Source organism: Ochlerotatus camptorhynchus, unplaced genomic scaffold, assembly GCF_037179485.1.
Source record: "Ochlerotatus camptorhynchus isolate MF236.1 unplaced genomic scaffold, CSIRO-AGI_Acam_v1.1 ptg000078l, whole genome shotgun sequence".
Taxonomy (NCBI): Eukaryota; Metazoa; Arthropoda; class Insecta; order Diptera; family Culicidae; genus Ochlerotatus; species Ochlerotatus camptorhynchus.
In genome coordinates this window covers 5184292-5199047 of record NW_027040568.1, presented here as the reverse complement: position 1 = coordinate 5199047, position 14756 = coordinate 5184292, and the positions used below count along the sequence as shown (strand labels likewise).

General features: G+C 38.3%; 1 protein-coding gene across 6 annotated transcripts in view; it reads right to left on the bottom strand.

Moving 5' to 3' along the window:
• Drip (drip) overlaps window positions 1–14756 on the bottom strand; it is a 176150-nt gene that overhangs the window by 6228 nt on the left and 155166 nt on the right. For all 6 annotated transcript variants that reach the window (XM_065217724.1, XM_065217725.1, XM_065217722.1 and 3 more), the window contains 3 exons: window positions 11736–11879; window positions 3468–3677; window positions 3311–3391 (listed from right to left, as the gene is read on the bottom strand). In XM_065217724.1, the coding sequence (XP_065073796.1) occupies window positions 3311–3391; window positions 3468–3677; window positions 11736–11879 (435 nt within the window). The remainder of the gene's footprint in view (window positions 1–3310; window positions 3392–3467; window positions 3678–11735; window positions 11880–14756) is intronic.

The following is a 14756-nucleotide window of genomic DNA, read 5'->3' as shown; positions in this document are numbered from 1 at the left end:
GTACGGCAGTATGAAAATTGAATAGAAGTTGAAAATGAGCGAAGGACCATTAATGCTAACCCGTACGATGTACGCGGAGACTTGAAGTATGTCTTCAAGTCTACAGGCAAAAGATGTATTTAATGGTGAATAAATATCAAAAACTGAAGAAATAAAACATAAACGACCATTTTAGACATTTTACTGGTCCAATGAAAAAAGAATTAAACACTAACAGGAAAGATGGCAGCATTGCACATAACCTGTAATTCGCTTTCCTTCTCATGACGGTAAGCTCCAACTCGGACCAACATTTCATACCGGTCCTGATTGAAGGATGTGTCAAATGTTTGTTATGGGTCGTATTGCTTAACATCGACATCGACACCGCCGACTTGACATTCGTGATCAGGATTTAATCAGAGGATAATACCGGTTGGAGCTTTCCACCATCAGGGGTGTAAACACAATTTCATACAGCGAGGTCCAGCAATATGATTTTTTTTGTCTACCTGTCATTATGCACTAGGTAGTGTGAGGTCACATTTGCTGTTGTAGTGAAATGAACGAAGAAAAGAGATGGTTAAACTTTCCTCACCATACAAGTTGATATGTATGAAACATGGACAGTTTTGGCGCGTTGACATGCACTTCCAATAAATTTTACCAATACATTTAGAAAATGAGGATTGAACAATTTTTCAAAAAGAAGAAGTAGACAAATTATTTATTTAATTATTTAATTTGCATAGATCAATCTTATACTTAACGGAGTTTAGCCCAATAGCCTTCAGCATAAATTAAGTTGTCGGTTAAGGGTTTTAACCGGATTACGGTCATTCACCCTATAAGTGGTTTATTCATATTTTATGAATTAAAAATAAGTTCTGCAATGCAAGTGCAAGTAACAATTTCTAATGAACTTCATTAGTTTCGTTTCTGAATTTTTGTCATTACACAATTTGTTTTCTTTTTAACTTTTTATTTGTTCCAAATTCAAAATAAATTACATTTCATTTTAACATAGGAGCTCCAGTTACTACAGTAACTTACCAGCCTTAATTGTTATGAATTCGTCATTACAGTGCTAACATTTGAAAACGGCACAAAAGCCATTTGTAAACAAATGGTTTGTGGGCCCTTTACTCACTACTTGAAGTACACCCACGCGACACAACATCAACATCGGGTAGGGGAAATTTTCCCCTTCCTGACGATGCTGTTGGTTTGCGTGGGCGTTCTTCGGGTAGCGAGTAAAGGGCCCACAAACCATTTGTTTACAAATGGCTTTTGCGCCGTTTTCAAATGTTAGCACTGATTACACTAAATTTCTCCTACACAGCAAACACACTTCGAACGCTGTTCGCTGTGTGCTATGCAATCCACAAGGATATGAGGGACCGTTAATGGTTCCCCACATGTTTGACAAATGTTGCTTTCTCTGCTGAATAGCTGCTGATGTGTAATACGGGTATGTCCTATACGCAATCGGCTAAGTGCACTTCTTTCTGTAGCTGTCCATTGGTGCGGCCATGGCAGTGTTGTGTACTCAAGCGACCATATGAAACTAGTACTGTTTTACCATTGGTTTTTCCCACAGTTGAACAATTGCCCTTTTGCATTCACGAATTACGTCTTCTCTGGGAAGTAACGGGTGTTCAATAAAAAATGAGAATGATTTCAGTGCCGTTCAGCGCTCTTGTGAGAGCATCGCGACTAAGTTGCGTCGTGCGACTGACCAGGGCCTATTCTCCAATATTCATTGACGTTTTTTTGAAGAATAAACATTGTTTTTGTTAAAAAATACTGAATTCTTTAAAAAAAAAAAAAATTTTTACCAGCTATATGACTGAAAAAATTCTCATTTTTTTTAACACCCGTTACATGGCAGCTCATCTCTGTTATCTCTTGCCTAGGCGAAGTGGTCCGCGTATTCGTTTCCGACGATTCCAAAGTGCATCGGAATCCACGGTTGATATGGTAACAATCGTTCTATTTGTTGCACCCAGGGGTCCCTGGATATTCCTTTTTCTAAGACTTGAAGAATGCTCGCTGAATTGGTGAACACAACGAGAATAGAAGATGTTGTTGCCACTTAATACAGTGCATAGAGGATCGCCATGTTCATCAAGAGAGGATTTTGTTCTGCATAGATCTTATTGTTTATTTTTATCGACTACTCTATAACGATTTTTATTGCATTCCACGACCTGTCACCAACTCGAGTTCAACGCTCGGAAGGGTGGTGAGTTCAGTTGTACATTGTGATTACTATGCTAACTGCAGGGACGCTGTTGTCATTATCGAGGGTTACTAGTGAGTTTGGAAAAATAATGTTGGTCCTTTCTAAACTGCGAACTGGTTTGGTAATCGTTATGGTTACTACGACATGCTCAAACGGTAACTGTCCGGATTCTATCATTATAGAGTCTACTGGGCTCGACCAAAACACGCCCGAAGAGTTCCGGATTTCTGCTTTTTGGAGAGGAGGTATGCTTTTGAGGTTTATCTTACTGCCACCACTGAAAAAACTCGATTCCGAAAAGCATTTTAGGTATGAGAACTGCCTTGGTTATACGTAGAAGAGTTTCCCTCGATCACCGATTTTCGACTGTTTTTTGAAAATTCAAGATGTTTTGTGTGGATCGTCTAATTATAGCGACTGTCGGCAAATGCAAGTGAGAAGTTTACAAGCAGTCATTCAAAAGTGTTGGGGAGAATGGTACATAACGCACCCCTGGGGTAGAACTTACCTTTTAATTTTATTTCTTGGTATTTTTAATCCAATTCTAGGATTTATCATGCAAAATTTACACGAGTTCACATGCTAAGCATGTTTGGTAAGACATCAAAAAAGTTACGAAAAAAAAACATGAAAAACTCAAATGAAAGTCAGTTGATGCGTTCTGCCCAGGGGGTGCGTTATGTACTATTATCCCCTACCGGTACATTTGCAGCCGTGCACACGCTGGAAAATTACACATTGGATGATGGTTATGAAAAAAATGTCAACATTTACCAGCACAGGCTACAACCGATGATGTGGAATATATTGCTATTGGACTGATGCTATTTGAAATTGTAATGGGGTAGATGTACCAGTCATGGCTGGCCATACGTTCCTATTATGGTGTTCTAGATATCGCCAATGGGAATTCCTTAGACCATAATTGAAACACACCATAATTGGAACGTATAGGCATAACTGCTACACCTACTCTGTTTTTATTTATTATAATGTTCATTAATTCATCGGCAATGGAAAAATTCGGACAGATGACTTAAAAGTTTGGCTCAAAAACATTACGTGTAAATTAAACAAAACACTTACCCATTGATCGGTCCAATTACCCATGACCACGGCTGGTCCGAAGGAACGGGCTGGATTCATGCTGGCACCGGTATATTTAATCTGTGTCAACAAAAAAAGAAATCATAATCGACTATCATCACTTCGCTAACGCGTCTTGTGCGTTTAAGGTACTTACCGCACTCAAATGACCGGCAGTAATGGAGAGACCAATGGCCAGTGGAGCAGATCCCTTGATGTCAGAGCGACGATTGTCACAAACGCCATGGACGACGAACACCAGGATGAAGGTGATAAGAGCCTCAATAATAACGCCTTGGCCGGCGGAAAGTCGTGGGTCAATCCCGGTAACTCCCAATCCTCCAATGACATCGGCTGGGGTGGCCGCCTGCGATAAAAAAAAAAAAAAACAATAGCAAAATCCAACATCAGAGAATGAAGATAATTTCCTATTTGCATGTTTCTTGCACGAATAGATAATCTGTAATTGCTGAATGGGCAATGGTGATTGCTGTCAGCACGGTAGCTTTTCAGGAGAGTCCCATAAAGGTGTTTTATGTATCCATTTGAGTGGGGAGCATTTTATTGTCACATTTGTGCTGCAAAAATAAATATATACGATTCTATCACACGGCAAATAAATCGTTGAGTGCCTTTTTATGGACCGGTGCTCAATTTGATGACATGTTAAGATATAAATTTCCCTCCCTATACTAACTCATAAAATCAATGCTATCGGAATCCGAGCCTTAAGCAGTTATTTTGGTGCAAAGGGAACGTGTTGCATTTTAGAGTTTGAAAACTACGCCGGTAATATCACTCAAATGTGAAGTGCATCCATTCACCAGTAGAACAAAATAAGCATCATTGTTTGTTTCGAGAGTTGTTCAAACATATAAACTGATCGTCAAGAGACATCCTTGACTCGTGAAATCTTTTATCTCGAGCTCACTTTAGAAATCAGTTGTGACAGACGTAGGGGTTCGGCTGTGTACCGACGAACTATCTAGTCCATCATCATATAGGGCCCCCTTTTGTTCATTCACCTGTTGAAATCCAACATTCTGATAGATCGTTTGATGGAGGTTCCCCGTCACCGACGAGTCAGGTCGCGCTTTCAATAGGTTTTGCTGGAAACCAACGTGCTGCTTACACATAATGGAAATCGGTCACATGGGAGAGACTGTATGGCTCCAGTGAACATTTATTACCATGTGATTTAATGTTACTATCAAATCACCACCATAAGTACGTTTGTGTGTTTGCTACAATCAACGTGAACGTACTGACATTATGCAAAGCGCGCTTCACCTGGCTGACATGCATGGCAATTGCCGTTGCATAGAATTTTAATTATACATTTCCCTGAGCATCTACAGTTGAGCTACGAATAGCGAATAAGTATGTGATACTTACAGTAATAATAGTGGTAAACGGAAAGTGACAATGTTGCGGCCTGTGTTTGGAGGTGGACTTGTTGAATGAGAAGTTTAAAGAGATCAATACTTGGAGAAGGATATAGTTTATCATAAACTTTTGCTATTTAGAATTTTGGAATAGATTTATGATTGAATATTCCGGAAAAAATCTTTGAAATAGTTTTTCCATATACTATAACTTCTTTACATGTAAAAACCTCAAATCAATGTCAGTGAAAATCGCCTTGAAATTTACATTTTTATGTCAAATCAAAACCATTTCGCTGTTTTCTGCTAGATTTATTTTGGATTTTGGTTAAATTAAAATTGTATGTTCTTCTGGTCTGATCTGCATGGAATTTTTCAAGAATAAGAGAACTCTAATACAATTGGATATCCCAACCAACAATTTTAGCTGCAGATTAGCTTATACCGGCAAAAATAGGCTCGTACAGCAAATGTTTGCTAGTCTGCTGCTAAAATAATTTGTTTGGATAGGTATTTGGATTTTCGGCTAGCGTAAAGTAAAGTTAGACTTACGAAAATCTCTACAAAATGGTTTGAAATGCCAGATTCCCCCAAAACGATTGACAAATGGCAAATCTTTATTTGCGTATGCTTCCTATGTGAACCATGTATCTATTCAGACTTTTGGATAAATTGTTACAACGGTGGTTCCCAGTAAAATGGGCAGCCTAAGGAGATTGACGTTCTTTATGGGAAAACTAGTGTATTTCTTTTTTTAACAAAAAAACATTCAAACCGAATACACATATTAATTATTAAAAATCGTGTTCAGTTTTTTTTTAAATAAAACCATGTTAAATTGGCATGGCCTCGGATAACCTAGTGAGTAAATAAGGCATGGTACGATTCGATTTCCGGTCCGGTCGATGGAATATTTCCCGTTAAAATTTTACTCGACTTTTCTGAGCATGTATCATTAAAATCATCCCTGAGCATGTATCATTGAAATATATGAAGCAAAGCTATCATCAGTTAAGCAGTAATTAATTTGCGAACAAACATACGTATCCTAGTCAATTTAGACAGCGTCTGTGCATCTCTTGGCTTTTTATCAGCATTACACGTTTGTTTACATTTATTTGCTGCTTACTGCTCTATCCAATTCAATCGACAGAATTGTTCAAAATTGCTTGAAAACATTTTTTCAACGCTCCAAGCTTATTAGGTTATTGTGACTATTGTCGGCATCCTCTTTTTCTTCGGCAACATTTCCTTTTTGAACTGCGTGTTAACCAGCCGTTATATTATCATCGGTAACTGGAAATAAGCTGCATTTGGCAGTGCACATGTTTCATTTCAAGAAAACCTGGTAAAATGTGTTTGCTAAGTCGTAAAAATTCTATCAGATTGGATCTGAAAGACTTAGGAATCGTTTGTATATATTCAGTGAAGCGTTTTGATGAGAAAATACAGTGAAATTAAAGTCAATCGCTAAAAGTCTCTTTAATAAAAAAAAAAAAAAAAATAAAGTCAATCGGTGCCGAAGCTGACTACGACTTTGTTGACTTTGTTGTATTATAAGTTAGATAGAATTTACTCAAACCAGATGTAGTTAAAGTGAATTTCGTCTATTGTTGTGTTGGTGACATTATTGACCTTCGTAAGAGCACAATGATTTGCACTCTGTTGGTCTCAAGAATTACACAGGTTATCTACCATAGCACCTGAAGAACACGAGCATTAACATTACAGAAACGCTGTTCATGTTCGCATAATTTCCAACCGTGTCCGTAATATGTCATGCTGCATATATGTGGCTCATGAGTAAGCACAACTCACTGCTCACTATTCTGTTTGTGCTCCGATATATTCACAACTTCATTCGATACGATGATATTCCGTCATACTTCTTGTGGGGTAGGGTACCTCTTGAATAAAGTGTCATGTCGAGATGAATCGAAGGGTGCCAGCTGGGCCACAAATATATGTAAATATGCACTGTGATCACACTCTGACAATGTAGAAAAATTCCACTCGAAAGGCCAAGGCGTGCGTCTGTTTCACACTACCGACACGGTTGCACCGCCAATGAGCTGCTGTCACTATTTAAATGCAAACGAATTGTGACCCTTTGGCCCCTCCGAAATCACACCATTCTATAACCAAACGATAACTTTATCCGTTCCAACCATTTTGTGTTCAAATTCGTTTTCCATCTGACAAAACATGCGCCATCAAATGATCATACATAATAATTAGTCTCGTTCGTCAAATGGAACCGGAATCTCAAAACGAATTCAGTTCCGAACTTCGAAGATGTCTACCACCGCAGCACCGCATCAGAAAGCAGTTCACATTGAACTTGAAGCACCGATGAACGAAACATACGCGTTTAGCATGCCTATATGAGGAATAGGGATCGTTAGCTGTAAACTTTGGTGGACGTGATAAATGTATGCAAAACCTGCGGCCAATAAACAATACGTGATAAGGAAGAATGTGGTGATCTAAGGGGCGGTCGCTTTGAATAACGAGTTTCGTACGTGATCATGACGAGCGGCTGGTAGAAAGGTACAATTATCTACCGGTGAGTGGTTACGAAAATATGAACGGAATGGTTGACATTCTATTGTTGGTTGGTTAATCTGATTGGAAGTGATTTAAGCTAATACTGTTGATTTTCAATCCTGACACTTTTGACTGTGAAGGATCATTGGGCGATTTTTTTTTCCTTGATTTGTTTTCCGTCTATCTTGTTTTCCGTGCTGAGCACCAATGCTACCGACGTCAGGGAGACAGCTCCCACACCTGGACCCTACCTCCTTTATACCTATCGACCCATCAACTCATGAACCGGCCAACGGCTTTACTTCCCTTCCGAAGGAAGGCGTGATCAGAGATATTATGCCCCAGAACATCCCAGCGGCACCGACTGGGATTGAACCCAGGCCTGCTGGGGTGAGAGGTAATTACGCTTACCACTACACCACCGGCGCCAGTGCACTGTAGGAACATGATTTTCTTCTATTATAAATCCATTAAGGTGTATTCGTAAAAAAATAGTCAAATATGTCTATATCTCTGGTAAAAATCTATAAAATTGAGGGAGATTAGTTCAAACTATTTTGTATACATGTGCCAATCGTTTCAATTAATTGAGTACATATTAATTTGGCATCAAAGCAAGAAAAAGTGCTCGAGTAGATTTTGTACGATAACAATAAAATTTTTAATGATTTCCACTAAAGGATCGTTAAAAAATGGAATCGCTAATTGCTTCGTATCATGTATGATCCAAAGGTTCAATAAGTATATGGTTACAGAATCAAAACGCCGGCTTAACATGTCGATTCGGGATAACGCTACTGTGTTGGACGGACTGTGTTGACTTAATTCGTATAAAAAGCAACGAGACGGAATGGTCTGGAAGTTTACAGAAGACGTTAAATCGAAATAAAATCAAAATGTTGTCGTTAAAATGCAAGCCCTGAAGATTTACTCACGATTGCTCACCAAATTTGATTTAATAGGGATTGACGCATGAACGTCACTATTAGCTGCAGGGGGCAAGGGGTAAGCACGTGCCCCCCATATGTGGACAGTGAAAGCAATTTTGTCTGTTATATTGTGCCAAGCACCTTTTTCAATAATTTTCTTTAAGTCGTAGAATTTTGATATTTTTGGATGTCTAGTATTTGCGGGATTGTTATCTGGTATTCACACAACATGTCCTACCATAGGCGTAGCCAGAGAGGGGCAGGGGCCCCCGACTGCCCCCCCCCCCCTAAACCCAGCAACAGAAAGGCTTTCATGGAAATGGAATTCGGCCAAATTTTCCATAGTAATCTTTTTTTCGCCCCTCCCTAGCTCAAAACCTGGCTACGCCCTTATGTCCTACCCACTACGCTCTTGCAGCATAGGAAAATCTTAGATGGTGTTATGGAAATTTATAAAAATAAAAGTTAAAAAAAATAAAATGTCCATTGCAAATTTATGTTGAAGTTTTTGTCTTCCCCCTTCGACTCAAAAAATCAGAGTGCAAATAAGTTATGCAATTTATATTTTGATCATAGTAAAGGGTGTCCCACATCAAATTGCATCACGGAAAAAACGCTGTATAAAATGACCTAATTGACCGATCCTTTTCAAAATTTCAGGCAATAAAATATAAACCCATTAGTAAGCTTTTGGCATATTTATTTCATACAACTTCAATACCATAACCGTACGCTCGCACCTTACGCTTAACTCCACTCATTAGGTTCTTTACAACATCTGGCTGCAGGCTCTTCTGTACGGAAACCCACTTTTTCTTCTTGTCTTCCTCAGATTTGATCTGCTTGGGGTGCTTCCGTATTGCCTGCTTCATAATAGCCCAGTATTTTTCGATGGGCCTTAGTTTCGGTGCGTTGGGGAGAGGTGGGGGGGTGGTTCATGTCCTTGGGTACGAAAGTGACCCCGTTGGCTTCGTACCACTCCAGGACAACATTTAAATAGTGGCACGAAGCTAGAAGATCGTTGGGCCCTCGTGTTGCTTCAACAGAGGAAGCAGACCCTTCTGTAGACACTCCTTGAGGTAGATCTCCCCGTTTACAGTCACGAACGGTGTAATCTGTTTACCACATGAGCAGATAGCTTGCCAAATCATGTATTTCTTGGCAAACTTTGAAAGTTTCTGCTTCCTTACTTCCTCCGGAACATCAAACTTTTGCTGGGCGGTGAAGACCAGTAGCCCCGGAAGCTGCCGGAAGTACGCCTTGACGTAAGTCTCATCATCCATGATGAGACAATGAGGCTTCGTCAGCATCTGGGTGTACAGTTTCCGGGCCCGTGACTTTCCCACCGTATTTTGCCGTGCGTCACTATTTGGAGCCTTCTGCACAGTATGCAGTATGCAGTCCCTCCCGGTTCTTGGCTCTCTGAACGAAAGACTTGGACAGATTCAACTTTTTGGCCACATCCCTGACCGAAGCATTGGGATTCTGCTTAAACGCTTTCACGACACGCTTGCGATCCTGATCCCTAATAGAACATCCATTTTGACCGCATTTCAGCTGAGTCAACGTTTTAGACCAAAATATAAAAACGGACGTTAGTCATTAACTCGAATATACGAGCGAGAAAATGATTTTTATCAAATGTTTCTTGCTACTTGTTTTTAATACAATAAGAAAATACATCTGTAGACAAAGTGAAGCCTTAAACTCCTGAAGTATTTGCACAAAAAGTTCAACCATAAGTATATTTGACGGTTAAAATTCTTATTTTGTTTCTGAATATTTCTTGGGAAAATCATAGAATGTTAGAAATCATCCATCATTAATCATTTCAATGAAAACTGAAATTATGGAGCACTGTTCGAGGTATCCATACGATCACCATCAGACCGAAGCCATATTTTACCAGTCGCACGTAAGTGACCAATAGTCAAAATTATGTCCGGTACATAGCGGAAAATTAACCTTTTCTTTGCTAATCGAGTACGAACTTCCATCTTTGGAGTCCGCAGATTGATCGACTTGGTTCAGACGAGCGACATACTAATTATAACCTTTTCCATATGCAGTTTCTATGCGGTCAATGGTTTCTGCTTTGGAGCTTCAAGTCGTGCCTACTAGCCAGCACGACTACATACATGAATAGATGAAACTCTACCACCGTCGTTGCGAAGGAAATTGAATTTAATCGCTTAATACGGGTTCTAATGGTTCCCTCCGCATAAGGCTTCACTTCGGTGAACATGGTCTATAATTTTTCGAGACATTGTGCTTTGATGGTGGTCGGTCGAACCGCCGCAGCTGCTGGAGGACAGATGCGGATGGATCAAAAGCTACAATTTGGCGGCAAGTGTGAAAAACGGCACTTTAAAACCTCCATCATGATGATTAAGGGCTCTAGAGATGTGTACGGTTCTAATAGTTTACACCTCGTCACTCACTTTATCACAATTGACGACTGCTGCGATAAATGGGTCGGTTGATTAATTTGAACGTCTATATTGAGTCTAGGTGCCGTTACAAACCGAACTAACTACTGGCAAACTGGCAAGTAATATGGTCATTTTTGACCTTTTGAATCCATCAATCTTGTTTTCGGCGTCTGTTCTCGAAACAAGTGACGAATTTCAATCAATTTCGAACAGTTAGTGTGTCTATCATAATAGAATCTTGCACACAACCGAAGGCAACATCAATTTCACACATTTGATCAGTCAAGTCGATTGTTGAATGACACCGTTTGACATGCCATAAGTCAAATGGCTATCGCCAGTTCAGTTAGTGCTTCATGCTGTTTAACGGCAACACCCATCATCGCGGGAGGCTAATGTGAGGACAGGAACACGAATGGCAACGCCCTTTAAATACAGGGCTTCACCCACCGTAAGTAGCTAATTGTGAGATGAATCCCCTCCTGTAGTCGTGCACAGCAATTGTGTCTGTGGCCTGTAAGAGAGTGATAAAGCGTTTTTTCCATTATTTTTAAAGGTAATAGTTTGATGATTGGTCTTGATTTCGATCACTTTGCAGGTAGTAGCTAGTTGCCATCATCATCATAAGTCATGTTCATGCAATGGATGCCACGCCATCTAATTGAAATACCGAATCGTGAGAAACTGATGACTCCACACACGCCCGTTGCCGGTTCGAGCATGTGCTATACTAATATTACTATGTTTTGTTGGCAAGGAATGTGTGGCGAGTAACATTGATTCAATTGGTAAGATTAAGTTGATTATCAGATCGCGGTTGATGGTGCGGTGATCGTTTCCAGCGAACCAATTCCAGATGCGATCGTTTCGAGCAAGGGTTGTTGTTGTTCATTGCGGTGGGAATTTGTTTCATAAATTATCGAAAAAAATCCCCTACTGCTGGTAGCCCGCGGCGTGAGTTCAGTGCAACTCTGCGATTGAAAGTGGGGCACTACTACTACTGGAAACAGAAGTGAATGTCTCACCGAGAACAGCATCCTATGAAACTTTGAATGCACCAGAGATCATATTTTCCAGATTCCCGGCTCCCGATAGCATTGAAGCTTGGCTATTGTTTTCAAATTCCACTCACCTTAATAAGAGCAGCACCAGCAATCGCTCCGACACACTGCGATACGATATAGAAGACTCCCTTCAGTATGCTGACATCGGCCGTAACCATCAGGCCGATTGTGACCGCTGGGTTGATGTGGCAGCCACTCACGTGGCCAAATGCCTGAAATGCGAAGAAAACAATAAAATATAATGTTAGGTCATCTCACATTCTCATGTGAGAATGCTATGAAATTGTTTTTTAATCATTCGAGATTACATGATGAGAAAGATTCGAAGAAAAATAGAGCAAATCTACAGTGCACTTCAAAAATTAAATTTTAATATTTCATCCAAGAGGATGCACTTTAACCATGTCGAAAATCTCATGTATTTTTTATGACCACAAAAATAAAAAAATGCAGTAAAGCAATGTAATGTCAGTTCATGCACTGTATTAATGAGAATTTTGTCCTTTTGGCAAGTAATATTACACCATATTTTTGACACAATTGAAGTGCGTTCACTTTGATGTGATATCAAAATTTATTTTTTGCTGTGTGTATTACCAATTTGTCCGTAAAACGCTATAGCTTAGGATTCAAAAAGTTGAATAAGTATATGGAGTAATATTCATTAGCTGAATCACTAATAAGATCATCTTTTTTGTGTGGATCGAGGATGAGACTTGAACTCGTGACTTTGGCGTGAGAAAAACAGAAATGTCGTCTGAGACAAACTGGTAGGGAACTTTTCAGAACAAAATATCGAGTGATAACTAAGAGATGAACTAGCCTCAGGCTAAAAATCTCTAAAATAAAGATTAAAAAAAAAAAAATAGAGTGATAACTAAAAAAAAAGCCAAACCACAAATGACCACAAAAAAGAGACAGTTAATGGAAATCAACACAGCAAAAAAATAATTTTGATATCACATCAAAGTGGATGCACTACAATCATGTCGAAAATTTCATGTAATTTTTATGACCACATAAATAAACAAATGCAGTAAAAGCAGCGTAATGTCAGTTCATGCATTGTACTAATGATAATTTTGTCCTTTTTAGCAAGTAATATTACACCATATTTTCGACATGATTGTAGTGCATCCACTTTGACGTGATATCAAAATTATTTTTTTGCTGTGAATGCTCTTTCTCTTCACAAAACTATAGAATATTTTATTTTATTTTTACATATTCATTTGTGTTCAAAATGGCATCAAAACAAGAAGCACTTCATGAGCGCATTGCACAGTTCTTCAAAACACACGAAAATCGTTGGAAAAAGTTTACGTTGGGTCATTTCAAATCAGAGAATGTACCAATTTCTACTGCACACATGGAAAAATTGATGTTAATTTAAGTGCTCTAAGACTGACATATACGAGCGTCAATTTTTACATAAAATTGAGTCACAATAGTTGAAAAATGCAGCTCAATCAAACGTACTTTCGAACTTTTCAGTCTCGGAGCACTTATTACATGACATGTCTGTTACATGACATGTCTGTTTAAGTCTCATCCTTTATGTCAAATATGGATACCGTCACGTATAAAATTAGGTATTTCTAAGTGTGTGTTTATCGTATGCTGGCATCCTTGACAACAGTTCGGAAGAGGGGTAGTGGAAAACTAGCCAAAATAATGAGCAAAAAATTACTTCGATCGCTACCCAAAACGTTCAACAACAAAGTTTCAATAAGTCAGTGAGACGCCGCGAAAAAGTGCACGCAACCTCACATTTGTAAAACCGTGTGAGGTTGGCCCTATCTTATTAAGATAGGATATGTTTTTCAAAAGAAATCAAGAGCTCCAGAATACACCGATCAACAAATTTCGATCGTGAAAACCCAATGCCGTTGTATGACAAGAAATTACTCAGAAAAATGTCTCGTTTTGGATGATGAAAATTACTTTCCTCTCTCAAAATCTCACATTCCTGGAAAAGATCGATATTATTCAGATAGTAGTTGTAAAACATCTCCAAATGTAAGATTCAAGTTCAAACAGAAATTTGAACAAAAAATGATGCTGTATATTGCCATATCGGAGAGTAGATTTTCTAAGCCATGGTTCAAGACTAGCGGTTTGGCTATCAACCAAGAAGTGTACCAAAATCAATGTTTGAAGAAAATTTTGATTCCATTTCTTCAATAACATTACGCAGACGGAAACTACGTGTTTTTGCCAGAACGACAAAGCTATGTCAAACAGCTGATAATGGACCTTATTCAAATGTTCATGATTTCTCTTTTTGTAGAAACGTGTCGTAGCTTCATTAGAAATAAATAACTTTATCTTTGCTCATATATGTTTTTTCATGTGCCGAATAAAATTTCTCATTTTTTAGTTATCACCCGTTACACACATCACAAATTTTCATCAAAATAAAAAAAAAACTGTAATAACTTCAATAACATTAAAAGTAATTTTTTAACATTTTTGGACTAATGCTCATTTGAAAGCTATCTTATTTGATATGGACACTTAAAAATTGACTTAAACTGTTAAATTTTAAAATTTCAGACAATATTTATGTGATTTATGCATTGGAGACGATTTTCTGCACAAAGATAATAAAATATGTTTTCTGCAAGAAGAAGAATTATTTGTTGAAAAAAGTTTTAAATTTGTACTAAAAGTTGATGTTCTACGATTTTGCTCAACTTTGAAGTGTCCATTTCAGAAAAGATAGCATTTTAGGTAAACTTTCAAATAACGTTAGTTTTTAAACTTGCAAAATGTACTTTTATTGTTATTGAAGTTTTCAACAGTTTTTTATATTCTGATTCTCGGGTGTATCAGGACCCAGAAAAATTGAAAATTTTATATATTTATTTTTTATTTTTTAGGCAGATTGAATTGATGATCAATTTAAATAAAACAATTGAAAAAAATACGTTTCCATCACAACTATTAAGATCATGGAAGAGTTTAAACACATATGGGAACAAAAGGAGCGATAAACTGATTTGCCACACTGTCCAAACTCTATAAGTAGAAAATGAATAAAGTACCCTAAAGAAGATTTTTTACTTGTTTTTTTTTTTCTTTTACAG